The 18,727-nt window shown below is 49.2% G+C and overlaps 8 protein-coding genes across 8 annotated transcripts; 5 read left to right on the top strand and 3 right to left on the bottom strand.

The window, feature by feature from the left end:
- Positions 1 to 88: 88 nt before the first annotated feature.
- On the top strand, positions 89 to 1,661 carry N7447_001582 (FKBP-type peptidyl-prolyl cis-trans isomerase; the record flags this gene model as incomplete). Its single annotated transcript, XM_057225858.1, has 3 exons — positions 89 to 175; positions 228 to 662; positions 726 to 1,661. The coding sequence occupies 3 exons, from the start codon at positions 89 to 91 to the stop codon at positions 1,659 to 1,661; spliced, it is 1,458 nt and encodes a 485-aa protein (XP_057089874.1).
- Positions 1,662 to 2,455: 794 nt separating this feature from the next.
- On the top strand, positions 2,456 to 3,936 carry N7447_001581 (putative RING finger domain protein; the record flags this gene model as incomplete). The annotated part of the gene is made up of 4 exons (XM_057225857.1): positions 2,456 to 2,557; positions 2,616 to 3,106; positions 3,158 to 3,601; positions 3,663 to 3,936. The coding sequence occupies 4 exons, from the start codon at positions 2,456 to 2,458 to the stop codon at positions 3,934 to 3,936; spliced, it is 1,311 nt and encodes a 436-aa protein (XP_057089873.1).
- Positions 3,937 to 6,565: 2,629 nt separating this feature from the next.
- N7447_001580 (uncharacterized protein) lies at positions 6,566 to 7,453 on the bottom strand (the record flags this gene model as incomplete). The annotated part of the gene is made up of 1 exon (XM_057225856.1): positions 6,566 to 7,453. One exon carries the CDS (start codon positions 7,451 to 7,453, stop codon positions 6,566 to 6,568), a length of 888 nt encoding a protein of 295 aa, XP_057089872.1.
- A 959-nt stretch (positions 7,454 to 8,412) lies between these two features.
- Positions 8,413 to 10,800, bottom strand: N7447_001579 (mitochondrial intermediate peptidase; the record flags this gene model as incomplete). Its single annotated transcript, XM_057225855.1, has 1 exon — positions 8,413 to 10,800. One exon carries the CDS (start codon positions 10,798 to 10,800, stop codon positions 8,413 to 8,415), a length of 2,388 nt encoding a protein of 795 aa, XP_057089871.1.
- Positions 10,801 to 10,895: 95 nt separating this feature from the next.
- N7447_001578 (MICOS complex subunit MIC26/MIC27) lies at positions 10,896 to 11,929 on the top strand (the record flags this gene model as incomplete). The annotated part of the gene is made up of 3 exons (XM_057225854.1): positions 10,896 to 11,039; positions 11,123 to 11,215; positions 11,291 to 11,929. The coding sequence occupies 3 exons, from the start codon at positions 10,896 to 10,898 to the stop codon at positions 11,927 to 11,929; spliced, it is 876 nt and encodes a 291-aa protein (XP_057089870.1).
- Positions 11,930 to 12,177: 248 nt separating this feature from the next.
- N7447_001577 (uncharacterized protein) lies at positions 12,178 to 13,355 on the bottom strand (the record flags this gene model as incomplete). The annotated part of the gene is made up of 3 exons (XM_057225853.1): positions 12,178 to 12,984; positions 13,038 to 13,121; positions 13,182 to 13,355. The coding sequence occupies 3 exons, from the start codon at positions 13,353 to 13,355 to the stop codon at positions 12,178 to 12,180; spliced, it is 1,065 nt and encodes a 354-aa protein (XP_057089869.1).
- A 109-nt stretch (positions 13,356 to 13,464) lies between these two features.
- N7447_001576 (RNA methyltransferase) lies at positions 13,465 to 14,394 on the top strand (the record flags this gene model as incomplete). The annotated part of the gene is made up of 4 exons (XM_057225852.1): positions 13,465 to 13,610; positions 13,659 to 13,757; positions 13,808 to 14,100; positions 14,150 to 14,394. 4 exons carry the CDS (start codon positions 13,465 to 13,467, stop codon positions 14,392 to 14,394), a joined length of 783 nt encoding a protein of 260 aa, XP_057089868.1.
- Positions 14,395 to 14,849: 455 nt separating this feature from the next.
- Positions 14,850 to 18,191, top strand: N7447_001575 (DUF3591 domain-containing protein; the record flags this gene model as incomplete). Its single annotated transcript, XM_057225851.1, has 1 exon — positions 14,850 to 18,191. One exon carries the CDS (start codon positions 14,850 to 14,852, stop codon positions 18,189 to 18,191), a length of 3,342 nt encoding a protein of 1,113 aa, XP_057089867.1.
- Positions 18,192 to 18,727: the final 536 nt, after the last annotated feature.

The raw sequence follows: 18,727 nt of genomic DNA, 5'->3' as shown, positions 1-18,727 counted from the left end.
TCCTTCATCCACATATTTTCCACGTGGTTCATTCTCTCTTTGAACTTGATCTTTTTTCATCCCCCTCAATTTATTCTAATAATTCACAATGTCTGCTGTTCAGCCTGTTGCAGTCTATGCGCTCCGGGTTCCTCCCGGTGCCATGGTCCAAGCAGTCCCCAACGCTGCTGCTTCGGTCAGTCTCACTGTGATAAATTAATTGATACTTGTGCTGACACTGAATCTAGTTCCGCATCAGCATGGCCGCTATCGATCCCGATGAGGCCCCAGAGTTCGAGGATGACCAGGACTCGAGCAAGCCTTCCCGCTCCACCCTGAAGATTGTTCGCGCTCCTCCCGGTCTTGACCTCGATGAGGATGATGAGGACGATGAGGACTACAGTGATGAGGATGAGGAGGATTCCGATGAGGAGGAGTCCAACGGTGGCCCTAGCGACAAGGAGAAGGCCCGCAAGCTTAAGGCCGCCGCTGCCCTCAAGGACCTCGAGGACGCTATGGAGGAAGATGATGATGAGGAGGATGATGATGAGGATTTCGACCTGAAGGCTGCTATCTCTAAGCTCATCAAGGGTAAGGGCCCTGCCCTTGACGACGAGGACTCCGAGTCCGAGGAGGGCCTCGAGCTCGATGAGAACGTCATCTGCACCCTCAGCCCCAGCCAGGTAAGACCAATACCCTCTCGAGTTTCGCACTTTGTTGAATATTGACGTCTAATACCCCTATAGAACTACCAACAACCTCTGGATATCACTGTCTGCGAGGGTGAGCCCGTGTTCTTCAAGGTCACCGGTAACCACACTGTCTTCCTCACCGGTAACTACGTCATTGGTCTCGATGAGGGTCACGACCACGACCACGACCATGACCACGATGATGAGGACGAGGATGACTACGATCTGTCTCCCGATGAGGATGAGCTCGACATGGAAGACCTCATCGCCATGCAGGATGATGATGAGAGTGATGACCTTGATGACATGGAGGACCCCAGAATCACCGAGGTCGAGAGCGAGGAGGAGGCTCCCAAGCTTGTTGAGTCCAAGAAGGGCAAGAACAAGCGCGCCGCTGAGGACGAAGTCACCCTCGATGACCTGATGGCCAAGGCCAACAAGGCCAAGTCTACCAAGGCTGAGGAACCCGCCTTGACCAAGGCCCAGCAGAAGAAGCTCAAGAAGAACAACGGCGATGCCGCCGCTGTTGAGCCCAAGGAGGCCAAGAAGGATACCAAGGAGGACAAGAAGGAGGCCAAGACCGACAAGAAGGTCCAGTTCGCCAAGAACCTCGAGCAGGGCCCTACTCCCTCCGGCGACAAGCCCACTGGCACTCTCGGCGTTAAGGAGATCCGTGGAGTCAAGATTGACGACAAGAAGCTTGGAAAGGGTGTTGCTGCCAAGAGCGGTAACACTGTCGCCATGCGCTACATCGGCAAGCTCGAGGACGGCAAGGTTTTCGACTCCAACAAGAAGGGCAAGCCTTTCACCTTCAAGCTCGGAAAGGGTGAGGTCATCAAGGGTTGGGACATCGGTGTCGCCGGCATGGCTGTCGGTGGTGAGCGTCGCATCTCCATCCCTCCTGCTCTCGCATACGGCAAGAAGGCCCTCCCCGGTATTCCCGGCAACTCCAAGCTTATCTTCGACGTCAAGCTCCTCGAGATTAAGTAAACTGCTCGAGATTGTCATCCGTCTTTTCATCGGGGTGTTTGAGGTTACCGGTTCAATTGCATCATTCCTGTGATATCCATTGCTGTCTCTTTTTTCAGTTCACTCCCCCACTGCATCTGACAGGGATGAGATGATCGCGAGGAATTTGTATCCCTGCATGGAAAAAGTGACATTTATTGCTGTTTATTATATACTTTGTACTAGTTTCTTTATGAATTGATCATATATGATTGAGTCTCAATTTTTTTTTCCAATGTAAAAAGAGCCATTTTTGGTTTTTATTTTTTAAAAAAATAAACAAATAATAGCCCAAGGCGATATACCACACCTCCTTGCCCTTGCGTCGCGATAAATTCCCCGGTATGAAACCCCGTTAAATAAGAGAAAATAAGGCTGCCTGATACATCATCTATTTTCGTCGACATGAAACGTGTGTGTTCTTTGTTCCATACATGTAATCTTGAGTATAAGTCAACGGGTCCCTTTGCCTTATGGAGGCGATTGCTGATCAACGTCATTGCCTCCAACCGACCTCTCCCAAATTAATCACACTCCAGTCATACTTTTTTCCAACACGTTAGCTTTGCCTTTGTGATACATTACTCTCTCTCTCTCTCTTCCTTTCTTCTTTGTGCAATGAAATTATGTCCATCTAACCAACTGTGACCTCCCCGCAGATAAGGTCATGACTCGTGACTGTTCTGGCGCTTATCGATTCTATCAGCTTTAATCCTAACGTCTGCGTTGTACAACATTTTATAACCCCCTAAGTGATTATCAGTCTATATCGCGACATGGACAGCGGCGATCGCATGTTCTGCCATGCCTGTGGCGGTGTTTGGCTCAAAGATGGTGGTTTGACATGTCCGCATTGTGAATCTGAGTTCACAGAAATAGTACAGTGAATGCCTTCTTTCTCAGTTTATTTCATCCTAACACTCTCTTTTCCTCTAGATTGAAATCCCCCCGGAGCAGTCTTCGGAAGGTTCCCCTTCACACCGTGCCGATTCCTCGTCGCCTCCACGCGTCAACCCGTGGATAGATCACAACGCATGGGAACGAGACACACAAGAAGGGCAAGGTCCTGAGCTTCTTGGAGGGGGCATTCCTCCATACTCCTCCTTGCGCACATATAGATCGCCCGATGGACGTTTCTCATTCAGCAGCGCGACGCTTGATACCGGAATGCCTTCTGGTCAGCGCAACAATGGCCCGAACCCTATGGTTCCAATGATGATGCAAAGCTTTGATACAATGTTACAAAGTTTAATGGAGCCAAACCCTCGTGGATACAGGGGATTTGGAGATGATCCCTTCCACGCTCAATCCTCTACCTCTCCCGACTGGCTCGAGGACGACCACCTCACGGGCCATCACCCAGGCCTGTCTCCCCGCAATGCAGATGCCCCACAACCTAATAACCGCAATCCGACTGACCTAGCTGAGTATGTGAGGGCTTTACCTGTTTGATTGTCGGTAGACTAATCAGAATATAGAATCATGGACGCCATTCGCGCTGACATTGGGTTACAAACTACCCGACGCGCACGTGGAGCTCGTGGTGGCCCAGCAAGCCCACATGCTCTTTCAATATTGTCAGCCATTCTCAACATGAGTCGAAGTGAGGATGCGGTATATTCTCAGGAGGAGCTCGATCGAGTCATCACACAACTGGTTGAGAATACTGGAGGGACCGGCACTGCGGCACCGCCAGCATCTGATGCTGCTGTCCAAGCTTTGCCGAAGAAAATGGTCAATGAAGAGATGATGGGATCTGAGGGGAAAGCAGTGTGTTCAATTTGTATGGATAACGTCGAACTCGGTTTGGAAGTCACCATGTTACCATGCACGCACTGGTTTCATTTCAACTGCATCCATGCTTGGCTGACCCAACATGATACTTGTCCGCATTGCCGGCGCAGCATCAATTCAAACATAACGTAAGACTATGTGAGTCGTGTGCACAAACCGAGAACTTTCAGCTGATGGCATATTCCATAGGGGCGGAGAAGGCACCTGTGAGAATCCGGTAGTGATCCAGGATAGTCCCGAGCAGCCTAGATCCCATCGGCGTCTCAGTTCTGCTCGCACTGTACGCAGCGGTCGATCCTCGTTATCTTCATTGCCGAGTCGAATTTCCCCACGGATTTCACCCCGTCGGTCCCCTACTCCAGAGGGAGGGCAATCCAGTAACCGACGGTCTAGTCGGGGTGAGGGTAGCAGTGGAGGGGGATTCACCAATTGGTTTACGAACCGATTTGGAAGCAGTGCATGAGGATATTCGATCTATCAGTTATGGTTTGCACGCAGCGGGCCTTCCCCCCCCCCCCTTGTGTTTCGGGGTGTTTTTCACATCATGCTTCATCTGTCAGTTTTAGCGATTCGGAATGTTCGATAACTTTTTTTTTCCTTATCCGATTTTTCCATTCCTCCATTACCCCCTTTTCTAGGTGACTTTCACTTCATGCGACAGAGAACCGAAACATGTCTGGTTCTTCGCGAGAGTCCGTTTTGTAAAGGCTGTTTCTTCCTCTGCACGATGTACATACTCAGTTTACGCACTGTCATTCTGCCTTCGGATCGACCAGTACACACCCCATATGGATATACTCTTTGGTAGCAAATTTGAAATATTTGTTTCATCTTCTAAAACAGTACAATGCTGCAACAATTGGGATCGGCCTCTCCTTGCATCACGCCTGGCATATCATTGCTGTTCCAGTCTGTTTATGATTCATGAGTGCCATTTGTGTGGGAGAAAGTTGTCACTCGATGTTTAGAATTGAGATTGTTATCTGCTATTGTTATCTACTAAGCATGTCTATCATATATCATTGATAGTCGTAGCCCTATAGTCGGGTGGCTATGTTTTTCCTTCATAAAGCATTAAATGAATCCTTCTTCCATCAAATTGGGCTTGTGGTTTAGTGGTATAATACTCCCTTAGCATGGGAGTGGTCCAGGGTTCGATTCCCTGCAAGTCCATTTTTTTTGGTTCTTTGCTTTATATCAATCAAATCTTCTCCAAAGATAAACAATTAGACGATTTTTTTTATTTTGTCAAATTAAGCTTGATTTCTTTTTCGATTTCTTTCAAAGATATTTCTTTTTCACCAAGGGATGTCTTTGTCCATGGATGGATGTCCTTGGCTTTTTGTCTTTGCCTACATATACTCAATAACTCCCCTCTACTCCATGGATGTTTTCGGTGTCATTTTGTAAATTCTAGATGTTGTTGCTGGGTTTTTTTCTGATCGCGTGCACTTCTTTAGTAACTGTTATGTTTTGACCTATTTATTTCCTATTTGATATTTTGGCTGATTATATATTTTGAACCCTTTATGGTTGGCATATATAAATAACCGTTACAATTAACCACTGATTTTCAATTAATTCATTTAAATATTTTTAGAATTCACAATCACATCACCATAAAATGATTTTTTTTTCTATACAGTTTACCCCCGGCCACCCTCACTCACTGTCTAGCGTGTATTGCCACAATTCGTCTAAAATGGGCCAAATTAAGTGAGATCTTCATCTGGAAGGTCCCTTGCAAATACCTAAAGGCATAGTGCAAAGAAAGTAAGTATTAAGCCTATCTACTACTTTCACAAGAATTAGATAGACGATTGCATATGCCCTCGAATGCCTAAAAAGGTACGGCGTTCCAACGAAAGCAGACTCTTCAAACCAACCTTGGCACTATTCCAATTGACTCGTTCGATTTCAATAATGATATAAGACCCACACCCTTCGAAGTTCGTACCTGTTTGTATATCAGAAGGGATGGAATCGTATCCCCCAATCGTACAAACTGATACCGAAGATACCATCGTGCTCTTCACCGTCAGCTCGAGCGATACGTGCTGCTTCCGCACTTGGGGTAAAAGCCATGGGGTTAATTTTTGGACTCGAAATGGTATTTCTTTTCAAAAGATTCGAGGAGAGGTTATTAAAGACACCCAATGCAAGCGGGAGGTATGTTGCAAACTTTGACAACCCCATCGGAATGGCAGGTCAGACTGGCCTTTGGGATGTAGACTAGGAGATAGCTGTTGATATTACACATTGGGCATGCGTGGAAATGTGTTTTATCACAGACTGACATTTTCGCCGTTTTTTGCCTCTTGTGCCTTTTTACCATTTTTTTTAATATATTATCTGTGCCCTCAGATGGAACCGTACCCAATACAGTTGCATAATTTGACGGGTTACTCTGTTATAGGTGATAAGACCTGCATCGTGAAACTGACTGTCTGCAGTGGTAACTACCGTCATATGATCTCGGACTGGTTGTAGAGTCCGACATTCCGAGATGAACGGTGAGCCGTCCCCAATCCTCTGAAGGCTACCTAGATGGTGGTGTACAAGGGTCAGATTTCCCGAGCGTGATTACGACTGTCTGACTAGTATTTTATAGTGGCGTATGTTAGCTCCGATGAACCGCTCTAACGATATTTCTTTTATATGCCCAAGACACTTCCTTTGGTAAATATCACATCGAATAGCCAAAAAAAGGTATGATTAGGTACCTAATTAGTCCGTCTGCTTTGGTCTCTAAAAATTCGTGCCTTTCTGCAGACTCATATTCATGAGTAGATGTCTCCAACATATCTTATACGATACGATGATAAGCCTCACGGGGTCAAACCAAACACAAAGACCCCCGAATCCCACAACTGTCAAGATTGGCGCATATGCCGCTGAAAGCTAGGTGTTTGGAGGTTGAGATGAGATCGCCCATGCGGGATCCAGCTATGTAATATTGACATGTTTTAAAGCAAAAAGCAACGATGGATTGTGTGTCCGTTTAAAATACAACCAGCGAATTTGAAAGCCATCCAATATTTCAAACCTGTTTTGCTTTGTTTGCCAGTAGAACCCGTTGACAGGAAAGCCCGTTATTCAACGACTTCATACCTCCGCCCCAAAGAGGGCTGGCTTGTCGTAAACCATGACTGAAACGTATTTAGGAGACTTTGCCGTCGAGATGCCTTGCGTTCTCGCTCGTCGCGTTGCATGTCCATCCAAACAATAGGAGTGATGATGTGAGGCGGTGGTTGGGGGCAATTGGAGTTAGGCGTTATTTTGAGCTCTTTCTCGACCTTTGATGTTTTTGTGGCTGGCAATGAAGAGAATTTCTCCACAGTTGCTGAGTGTGATATGGGTGTGTTATCAAGATCTGTAGATGGGAATGATATGGGAAATGCGACGGTGTCTGGTCTGAGCCTCGAATGGACGTTTATATGCTCGGGACTGGCATGAGAACCTAAAAGTTCAGATCTGTCGTTGTCTTTGAGAGTTTGATCCGTGTGCGAGGACTGTGTATGTTCGTCTGCCCACTCCATTCCCATCGATAGGTCGAACTTCCTACTCGTCGTTGTTGTTCCTGATAGCGTAAAGTTTTGACAAAAGGCAGCGTATGACTGTTGAAGACGCATCTCTCTCGCTGCTTCCACGTCGAAAGTAGGGTGTTCCTCCTCGATGTCTTCGTGAATAGCGTCGTATATTTTAATCTCATTAACCTGATAAGTTGGCGAGCGTGGGTCGTGTGAGTCAATATTTGTTGTGTTGTTGAGGGTTTTGAGATTCTTTTCGCTCAGCTGATGTTCTTGAACCCCGGCCCCGAGGATTGTTTGAGATATTTTCTTCGACACCCTTCTTGTGAGCCGAGAAACAGTGTTTCTTCGACGGAGGGATGGTCGTGGTTGCTCTATCGAATCTTGAGTAGAGAAAGTATTGCTTGAAGCGAAGGAAGCATCGTCATTGACAATGAGGACATTAGGCATTTTGGTGTGAGTGACCGATGACAGATTTAAATGGTGATTGAGAGAGAAGAGGAGCGAAGGTCAGGCTGGGAATAAATAATTTCTCCAAACGCAGCAAACGGTATTTGATTGAGCAGGGGTTGAATGAAAGGAAGTTGAAATTGTAATATCCCATATAATGAGAAAAAGATAGCGGTGAATCCTGAAGTATATATGGGGGTAATCCGTACTTCTATTGCAGATTGAATGCAGGTATAAGAAGATAAGAAGGCCTAGGTGCTCAGACTTGAAGGTACTCTGTATTAATAGGATTCATCCCAGGGACAGATCTGAGTATTAAGGGGAATTCGGGCTAGAATACGACCCTACAATGGATAAAGAGCATGTGCCTAGGCAATATCCAACATCACAGTTCGCCTGCTAGTAGGGTGGCCTACAGCAAGCCATCATGCAGAATTAAGGACGTCAGAGGCACCGAATAGATTGTAAACACGCGATAAGGTCCTTAGGTTTAGGGAATGTCATACTTTGTCTATGTCCTAAGAAACATAATCTATGTCTGCAGGCTTTTCAAGCATGCATAATATCTACACCTGTGAATAGTAAACATCTACAACATACAAGACAAAGGGGCAGTGAGACATTCTAAGTCACCCCGCCATCAGCCCCCAACGGCGCTACTCAGGAGCCTAGTCTCAGACGTTGCGTCCAATGCACACCGGTGATCATTGGATTACCTAAGGCTATTGGTTATGGTTCAGATGCACGATAGCATGTGGTGATGTCCGTGCGGCCGTATTCAATGATACTCACTTGTCCACCTTTGTCCACCTTTGTCCACAGTGAGCCTGGTTCAAGCCCCAAGAGTTTACTTGAAAAGAATAGACCAAATCATATCATGAACCTATGTTTTGATTATTTACAAAGCCCTTTAAGGCAGGTATACATGTACTAGAAAGCAATAAAAGTACACAGTCAGATTACCCAGACACACCTTCGCGCCCGAGGCCCCAGCGACCAACCTCACGCATAGCCTCATCACCACCTTCAGCCAACCGTCCGTTGGTATTGGAGGGGTTACTGCTCCCCAGGACGCCAGCCACACATTGCCAGCCATTGCGGCCACCACCCCAGCGAAGGACTTCGTTCTTGTATCGCTCACCGGCGGCTCGATCAGTTGCGGCCTGACCAGACAAAAAGACATCCTGCCAGAGTTTGTTCGCGATTGCGCGGTCAAAGATATAGCTGTAGTACGTGGCCCCGTAGCCATACAAGTGGCCGAAGAAGCCCTGCCAAGAGGTACGTGGCTGGACATTACTTGGGTCGGGCAGACTAGAATACTCGGAAAAGACTCGATGATAGATATCGGTGGAATCAATGCCAGCCGAGCTGATTTCAGCTGGGATCGAGTGATATGCCTGATCAACGAGTGCCATGAGGATCTGTGCTTCATTCTCAACGGCACCATAGATAGACCCATGCGCAGTGCGGTCTAGCTCCATGCTCTGCATCATGCTCTCAGATAGAGGCTGGTCGGTCTTCCAGTGTCGCGCGTAGAGTCTCAGTACCTCTGGCGCAGTCGCAAAGCTCTCCATCAATACGGAGGGAAGCTCGGCGAAGTCCGTGGCGCATCTAGTACCGGAGATAGACTGCAGGGGCGTCTGGCCCAGGATGGAGTGGACAGCGTGGCCCATCTCATGGAACAAGGTGCGAACACTCTGCTCACTCAAGAGAGTTGGCTGGCCAGTGCCGTTGGCCTGAGGTTCCTGGAAATCACAGACGAGGGCAATGGTTGGGAGTTGGCGCAGGGTTTTAGTTTGTGGATCTACACCAGTGGCCATGCCGTCATTCGGGTGCGCCGATTCGTTCATAGAGGCACACTCGGCGACCTCCTCTGCAGAGATTTCGCGCGAGCAGCGCAGAGTGAAGTGAGCCGGATTTGGGTGTTTGCTCGGTCGTGTAAACAAGTCACAGTAGACGACTGCAATATGATTCTCCGATTCATCCACTACATCCAATCGACGAACGTCGGGATGCCAAGTCTCGCCGGGAGATGCTTCATGAGGAACTAGACGAACACCATACAAACGGTCAAAGAGTCGAGAGAGACCTTGCATCACTGTTCCCAAAGAAAAGAACTCATTGACAACACCCATGTGACGAGACCGACGAGCTTGGGAATACGCTAGAACACGCCTGTGAACGTAGTATGCGTGGTCCCAGGGCTGTAGGGAGGAGCCTCCCTTCAAGTCCTGTAGCTTAGATAATTCTTCCCGGACTGGACCCTGGTTGCTTGATACAAGCGAAGTCAGGAAGTTCGATACCGCTTCGGGGGTCTTGGCCATTTTGTCACCGAGAGTCATGTGCGCAAAGCTATTGTAGCCCGTAAGTTGTGCCAACTCTGCCCTCTTCATTAGAAGTTCCTCCAACCTCTGAAGCTGGCGCTTGCTGGATGTTCGAGTGGCGAGATAGATGTCTTTGCGAACTTCTTCTTCATGCACCGACCGTAGAGCAAGCCGAGGGACAATCCCCATCGTCGGAACTGGCGCTTTCTTATTCCACCGCTTGATTTTGGAGATTACCATAGGATCCAATCCTTGGAGGCTGTTGGCACCAAAGACCACCTGGGACCTTGCAGGCTCCGCGCCATTCATGAAATCGGAACCTAACTGGCTCACATCATTCGAGAGATTCACAAACCGCTGCCTGACATTGGGCGGCATATGAATTGCGGAGTTCGAGAAATCCTTGTTGAGGATCTGTGCCACGATCCGTTCCGCCTCGGTCCAGTATGATGTCACATCGGGGTTGTTCAAGGCCTTGTTGAGCTGTTCATGAAGCCCCGTGGTTGTGTTCAAAACGTTCATATATTCAAACATAAGAGCCCACGCCTGCGTGGCTGCTTCTTGTATCCGCGGATCGGGGTGAATAGTTCGAATGAAATCGGACAGATCGATGACACGACACAGGAGATCGCTCAGTTGGTCAAGGTCTCGTGCTAGGGCCCTGTATTGTTCAACTGTCGAGGCGGCAAGCACCTTGGCTACAATAGCCTGGCACCTTTGCAGCGAGACATTTGCGAATGTCCTAAAGCCCTCGGGGCTTGTCAGGTATTGGTTTTGGACTAATCCGGCTTGCTTTGAGACCGTGGTCGTGCGCTGCTGGGAGAACTCCTTCCAGAAGGGCTGGGAGTCAAAAACACGGCGTAGCGTATGGTCGTCGGTCTTTTTTCTTGGTGCACTGTTATCGGCCGGAATGTACTCAAACGATGTTGACGGAGAGGATGCGGCGCTCTCGAAGGCTCGATATTGAGGGCGCAGATGTAGGCATTTGCGACATGTCCATGTTCGTCGCAAAGGGCGAAGCATTGTAGATACTGTATCAAAAACAGATTAAAATCATTGGAAATTGTAAATTCACAAATCCCCTATTCAAAGAAACATAGAGTCAAGGAGAACGGGCAATGACGGAGTTTTCTGGAGGTTCCGCCGAGCCGAAGAATTCCCGTCTTGCTCCAACACGACTTTGCTTCATCCTCACTACCAGCTCCCCCCCATTCCCCTCCCCCCACACCCTCAGGATGTCATTCCGGCCGATGTTGCAACAGGTATGCCTTTGTATAATTGCCTGCTTCAAAGTTGGATGCAATTGATTCCCCAATGTCCCGTTTCCATGCTGATTTGTGCCCAGCGGGCTGTGGCTCCGATCGCAGCCACTCTCCTTGCGGGAGGTATTGCTCTGTACCCTAAGAAGACAGCATTCGCAGAAGAGCCCCGAGATAATGTATGACCAGATATATTCCTAGCTCTATTGAATGCCTGAAAGGCTTGGTCTGACACGACTGTTTCCCCAATATAGCGGAAACCTATCTACGATGACTTCCCAGCCGACATTCCTGAACACTCCAAGCCCTCCCAGGTTGCTGCGCCTGCCACCTCCAAGCTGATCTCTGCGCCGGCTGCGCAACCAGCTCCCTCTTCGCCCACCCCGACAGACATCCTGACCGCCCAGGTCCGACAAGCTCGCCTCTTCCTCTACTCACACTCCCTTGCCGCAGAGCAGGGTTTCAACAACTTCCTGTCTCGGGCCCTCAACATCGAAAACTGCTTCACCAACACCGTTGCTTCGCTCGCACCTTCTGCTGAGTCCGGCGAGCGTCTCCTGCCCGGCGGTGTCTACGTCGTCGTGGCCGCCATGGCTGGCTCGATTGTCTCGCGTAACCGCGGCATCCTCCTCCGCACTGCATCGCCGCTCGCTTTCGGTACTGCTGCGGCCTACACTCTTCTGCCCGTGACGATGCGAAATGTCGGAGACTTGGTTTGGGAGTACGAGAAGAAGGTCCCCGCCCTTGCAGAGAAGCACTCGGCTGCCCGTGAGCGTGCGGAGCACATCTGGTACACTGGCATTGCGCACAGTGGAATGGCGCGCCAGATGATGGAGGAGAAGATTGGTGACACCCGGAAGAAGTTGGAGCAGCTGGTGAGCAAGGGCCACTAAATATAGCTCGGCTGTTTGGGGCTATAGCGCGGACTCATTTGTTGCATATGTACGCTTAGAACTCGTAGATCCGAAGACATAACCGGATTGATTCCTTTTGTTTGAGTCGTTCAGTGATAAAGTAGGTGGCCTGACAAGAACACCTATGGGCGTACGCTTGCACATGGGAATAGGTAGCTTGCGATGATCGACATAATTTGATTTCGTCATACTCTACATTAAATTGATTTCTGATTGCTCTAAGCTACTTACTCTTCCTGCGCAGGCCCTGGTGATCCCTCCGGCGCAGGGCTCCCCGAATGAGAGGACGAGACTCCTGCCTTCGGGGGCGGAGGTAGTGGAGTTCCATGCCGTGACGGCGCATAGTCTTGCGCCCGACTTTTCTCTTCACCCTCGGCAAAGTAATCATCAAAGGCTCTGTTGGGCGATGCCGCTGGCCGTGATTTTCCTGCACGACGGCTGGCGGACGATCTGCTCTCTAACGGCGAAGCAACTCTTGCTTGAGCGGAGGCCAAGGGCGGCGGTGCCGCGATGTTTGCTGGGACTAGGAAGTTACCCGGCGGGGCTGCAATTCCAGGTACAGCGCTTGCAGGGCCACCTACCGGGGCAGCAGTCCCATCCTCGCGTGTCTCGAATACAACCTCCCCTGGTCCCTCAACCTCTTCTCCAAGTCCAATGGGTAGTCGGTGAAGAGCACCGTATCCCAACTCTGCACCAAGGGCGCCTTCGCCTCCCCAGCCTCTGGTAGGAACAAGCTCAACCTCGCGAACCACATCAAATTCGCTGTTGTAAACCCACAGAACCAGCGTGCGATTTAGATGATCTTCAACCAACTCCCCGAGTGCCGACTCCCCTCTTAATGTCCCGCTGGGGGTTCCAATGATATAGTCTGAGTAAGGAAGCAACCCGGCTCGATACGCGGGGCTGAGGGGCGATGGAATTGCAATAACATGCCAAATGTTTTGTGTAGAAGAGAGGGGAGCAAGCTGCAGCGCGAGGCCGAGGGAGGGGTTCGTTGGCGGTATAGGATGAGTGACCGTGTGTGTTCGTTGACCCTGATAGGATATAAATTTAGCTGGAATCAAAGATACCATCTTAGTATCCTTACCTTCGCACTCCACACTTCAAGTGTCAAGCTTCCCCCAGCGCAATTTCGACATTCTGTCGCAAAGAGGTTCGGGTCTGGATCTTCCTGTATGTCAGTGTGAGCGATGCTATAATGCAGGGGATTAAAATGATACTCTGTACTCACAATTGTATGACCGTTGATACCCACGATAAAGTCAAACCATGGCTCTAGAGGCAGTTCTGGGTCTTTGTTGCGGAGGACCTGGAAACCGAATGCATTATCACTGGGGCCGTTGCGAGGCTGCTGGCTAGGCTCTCCGTCTAGCCGGCCGATGAATCGATTTAATGCGCCGAACATAATTATCTGCTATAATTCAGATTGCGAGAGGTGATCGAATGAGGAATAAGGAAGCTATGGTCAGATGTGTTTACCTCGGGCGAGCTGGCCAGATACACATGTGCAAACCATGCAAACACCATCCCTCTTTATCAGTTATCGAGAATGGATCGATCATCTCGCTTTATCGCTGCACTGCATCATGGCAGACGAAGACGCGCCTCCAGAGGTGCATCACTACAGCAGTTTGCACGAGGTGCCCTGGGACATCCAGAAGTAAGCGCTATTGTCATCGAGAAATACCAATGCTAACCCAATTACCAGCTACTGGGCACAACGATACCGGATATTTTCCAAGTACGATGATGGTGTATGGTTGACGGATGATGCTTGGTTTGGCGTCACACCAGAACCAGTTGCCAAGTTCGTGACTCTTATATATTACATCGGACTTTCTACTAACATTTATTTAGCGAAATAGCTTCACAGATTGCCAAGTCAGCGCCCGCTGGGCGCAGTATTCTCGTGGATGCCTTCGCTGGCGCAGGCGGAAACACCATCGCATTTGCCTTGACAGGAAAATGGAAGCGGATCTACGCGATTGAAAAAAATCCCGCTGTCCTCAAGTGCGCAAAGCATAACGCGAAAATCTATGGAGTGGAGGACAAGATCACTTGGTTCGAAGGCGATTGTTTCGAGATTCTTAAAAATCAACTTAAAGAATTGGCACCGTACAGTGTCGTTTTTGCAAGCCCACCGTGGGGAGGTAAGTGTCACCAGATCTATGCTTCCGTGACATGAACTAATTGTAACAGGCCCAGGATATCGTTCAGATCAGGTATTCAACCTGAAGACCATGGAGCCATACTCCCTCCAAAGATTGTATGATGAATACTCAGTATTCAGCAAGCACATGGTACTTTACATCCCAAGGACCTCTGATCTGAAACAGATTGCAAAGCTGGTTCCTGAGGGTGAGAAGGCTACAGTAATGCACTATTGCATGGAGGGTGCAAGCAAGGCATTGTGTATTTTCTATGGGGATTTCAATGTGTCATGACTTATGCTTGCTATTCATCGGACAATAATTTCAAATGTATTTTTACTTCTAACATGTATTATTTTCTCTATTGTTTTTCATTATCTTTTTTGAAAAGATCCTAGTTATTGAACCCTCAAGTATGGAACTTCAGGCATCGAGCTGATTACTTTATCGGGTTAGCGTGTCCCGTCCCTTGCGCATTATCCTGGAAACCCGTTTTCTCTCTTCGACCACCTGTCCGACACGCCCCTCCTCTTCTCCTCTCTCCTGCGCGACCAGAGCCACGGTGAAAGCCAAGTCAAAACCGCAGACTCGCATAATACCCAGATGTGCATACTCTGAATCGTGTCGTCGCCTTGCCTGGCTCGCGCCTACATTCTTAGCCTACGATTTCTCTCACCAACTTGTTGGATCTAACGCTTTCTTCATTTACAACACTCTTCTCATCTTAAACACAAGCGTACTTGCCCAGCATGCCTCACGCAACACCGAAGGCCCCGGAGGGCGAAGATACCGATTTCGACGATGTGATGCGACAACTGAACAACTACGAAGATAACGGCCCCTCTCTAGATTTCTTGTCGCGTGATCTGGAAGTTGGTGAAAAAGCCGACGATGCGATCGACTACGAAGATTTTGACGACGATGAACTTCCGGAGGAAGAGGAAATCGGACGCCCAGCCCCAGCCTTGCCTGCAGTGGACGACAATCAAGATCCTTTCGCGAACCTGGGCTCAGACGAAGCCGCTCTTTTCGGAAACGGCGACGATCTCTTTGGTGATCAGGGAGAGGGGGCACAAGCACAGGATGACAATCTCGATGACCTCTTTGGCGAAGGTTCTTTTTCGCCGCCTCCTGCTGGACAGGATGATTCTACCCGTGGCCTTTTCGAAGACGAAGAAATGCCCTTAAAAGATGCGCCCGTTGACCTACCACCAATCCCGCCAGTCCCGGAACCTCAGCCAGAGCCACCTATGATGGAGGAAGATGAATTCCCGGATGATGACAGTATCTTGTCGGAAGACATGAATCCTGTTGAACTCCGCGCCTGGAAACTTCAGCAGCAGTTGTTCGCCATGTCAGGCGTTGAAAACCCACCTGCGCCGCCTGAGAACCACGAAGAGCTTTTGCATTCCCTGTTTCCCTCGTTCGACCGCAACACTCTTCCACGTTGGCTCGAGTTGATTCCCCACAAGAAGGCCATATTTATTGGAAAACAGCCGACCAAGCCGCCTAAGCCTGTTTTGCCGACGAAAGTGAATATCGAGCTGGCGGCTGATCATGAGCGTACATTCCGAACCGGCCAACCCCTGAAGCGTGGCCTTGATCATGAAACTCTTGGCTTGGTGATGATCACACAGTCAGACCGCGAAGAGGATGGGGAAGAGGCGGAGGAGGATACAAAGGAAGACATTGACCTGGATGATGTGGACGGAGATGAAGTGCTACCGGGTGGCTTCACCATGCAAGATCTTCGAACGATTTGTGTGGACTGGGATGTTAAGGATGATGTCTCCAGCACTGACCCAGAAGAGATGGCATTGTCACAAAGAAAAGATGGTAACTTTGATGAGGATGAAGCAGATTGGCTCATGGAAACCGAGAGTCCGAACAAGAAACGAAAGACCGGCCCAACTCCGATGGATGTTATTGCTCTGTCGCATATTGATATCCCACTATTGGATGACCCGGAACAAGCGACAATGAAAATCGCAAAAAGAGTCACAATTGACCTCAATGATCCGAACATTCTTGTCGACGAATTAAGAGCGGATGCCGTTGCAAACAAGCCGAAGCACGCCGCTCCTCGCACTAGGGATGAAGTAGACCTCAATCTGACGCGCCGTCTCACCCAGCGATATAACATTTCGAATGATCAAGCATACGACATGCTCAAGCAGAATCATCAGAACAAGATCCGCAGTACTCTTGGCAACGTCACACTCGAGCACGCTTTGCCAGCCCTGCGTTTGCAGTGGCCCTACTACAAGACTGAGTTGGCCAAGGCTGAAGCTAGATCTTTCCACCGACCTGCTATGGCCTTCCGGCCTGGGCAAACCGCTTGGTTCAAGAACCCGGTTCAGCTTAGACGGAAGCACTTACGTGGCAAAGATGCGAAAACTGTCTATGATTCCACAAAGTCATTGTCCATGGGAGATAACTCCAATGTCCTACTGGTAGAGTACTCCGAGGAGCAGCCCATGACGCTAGCCAACTTTGGAATGTGCAACCGTTTCATCAATTATTACCGACGAAAGAACATTGATGATCCCACTCGCCCAAGGGCAGATATTGGCGAAACAGTTGTTCTCTTACCCCAGGATAAGAGTCCCTACTCAATCTTTGGCCATGTTGACCCTGGCGAAATTTCCCCCGCAATCTCAAACTCCATGTACCGAGCACCGCTATTCCCGCATCAACCCAAGTCAACGGACTTCCTCGTGGTCCGCAGCACCACTGGAGTCGGTGGCAGTGACTATTTCCTGCGCAATATAGAGAATTTCTACGTCGCGGGACAGCAATTCCCATCGGTCGACATCCCCGGACCGCATTCACGCAAGGTGACAACTGTCGCCAAGAATCGCATGAAGATGCTGGTGTACCGTTTATTGAAGAAGAGCCCGGATGAGCGACTCGCGATCAGCGATGTTACAGCTCACATACCCAACACCACAGATATGCAGAACCGACAGAAGGTCAAGGATTTCCTTCAACACGACAAAGATACTAAATATTGGAAGCCATTGGATCCAGTCCTCCCAGACCAAGACACAATCCGCTCATGGGTCCAACCCGAAGATGTTTGTCTTCTGGAATCAATGCAGATTGGACAGCAGCATCTCCATGACACCGGTTATGGCAACGATGCCGAGACTGGCGGTGAAAACGAAGAAGATGAAGAATTTGAGAGCTTCGAGCAGCAGATGGCTCCTTGGAAGGCAACTCGTAACTTCTTGTTGGCCTCCCAAGGTAAGGCTATGCTGAAACTTCATGGCGAAGGAGATCCCACCGGCCGTGGCGAGGGCTATAACTTCATCAAAACAAGCATGAAGGGTGGGTTCAAGGCTATCGGCGAAAGTGTTGAAGATAAGCTGGACGCGCAGCGACTTAAGGAGCTTGGAGGCCACAGCTACAATGTTGCCCGCCAGCAAAGATCATACGAAACATCCATTCGTCGGATCTGGGACGCTCAAAAAAGCAGCTTGTCCTCCACCATTGAGCATTCCGACCAGGAAAGCGACGTGGACCAAGAAGAGGAATACCAGTTCAACAAACCAACACCTCGATCTGAAGCACCAACACCTGGGCCATATCGTCGTGACGATGAGACAACAAGTCAGTTCAGCAAAATGAGCTTCAACAGCCAGCGCGGCAAAGTGTTGCGCATCACCCGCCAGGTCAAGCTGGACAACGGCGAAATCGTGGAGCAGGAACAACATGTGTTCGATCCTCGAGTGATCAGGCACTACATCCAACACCGTCACCATAACGAAGCCATGCACACAAAGCTGGAATCTCTCCAGCCTACAGGCGATCCAGAAGTGGACGCCCGCAACAGGAAGTTGATCGAGGCCGAGCTCGGCCGTCTCAACCGCAACAAGGAGCGTCGTTTCGCCCGCGAGAAACAAAAGGGCATACCTCGCTCTGGCGATCCGGACGGCAAGCCTGCTGGTACTCAACGCAAGTGTGCCAACTGTGGTCAGGTCGGGCACATCAAAACAAACAAGAAGCTCTGTCCTTTGCTCAATGGTACTATGAAGCCCGAGGATCGTGTCACGGATTCAGCTTTCTCCATGAGCGCGCCGGTTCTGTGAACTCAGTTCGCATGTTCTTCGCCACCTATGCACGTTTCTCCTTAATGATTTCCCTCTTATATTCATCTGCTCCGAACTTGATACCCCCTAAAAGCTTCTCTGTCCTGAATTTGTCCTCCGATACCCCGGTTTCCTGCCCATCAGATGTGATTTGAGACCATACATAGGCACTTGATTCCTGCTGTTTGTATGAATTTTCCCCCGTTATTGCTTTTCCTTTTGGGCGTTTCACTTCATTCATCTTTGATGAAGTATCATAGGAAATAGGATGTATTCAATCTGCTAACGAGGCTTTTTGGACACCGTAGGCTAACATCTGTCCATGATAATATATTCATTCCTAAAGATACATAAGAGGGAGAGTGTAGTGAAGACCGTGGTCCCAAGGAGGGTGAGCGGTCACCTATGAGGGAATGAGGTGCTATACAAAATGAAAAGAGAGTTATGTGGATATGTCTGACCCACCGTAAGGACGATGGCTTATGGAGTGAATGGAAATGTAACAATAGCCAACAAGTCTGTTCCAAATCGAGTAG

This window comes from Penicillium robsamsonii (assembly GCF_028829455.1).
Source record: "Penicillium robsamsonii strain IBT 29466 chromosome Unknown utg000001l_segment0_segment0, whole genome shotgun sequence".
Classification (NCBI taxonomy): domain Eukaryota; kingdom Fungi; phylum Ascomycota; class Eurotiomycetes; order Eurotiales; family Aspergillaceae; genus Penicillium; species Penicillium robsamsonii.
The sequence above is the reverse complement of the archived record's forward strand: the minus strand, read 5'-3'. Positions and strand labels throughout refer to the sequence as shown.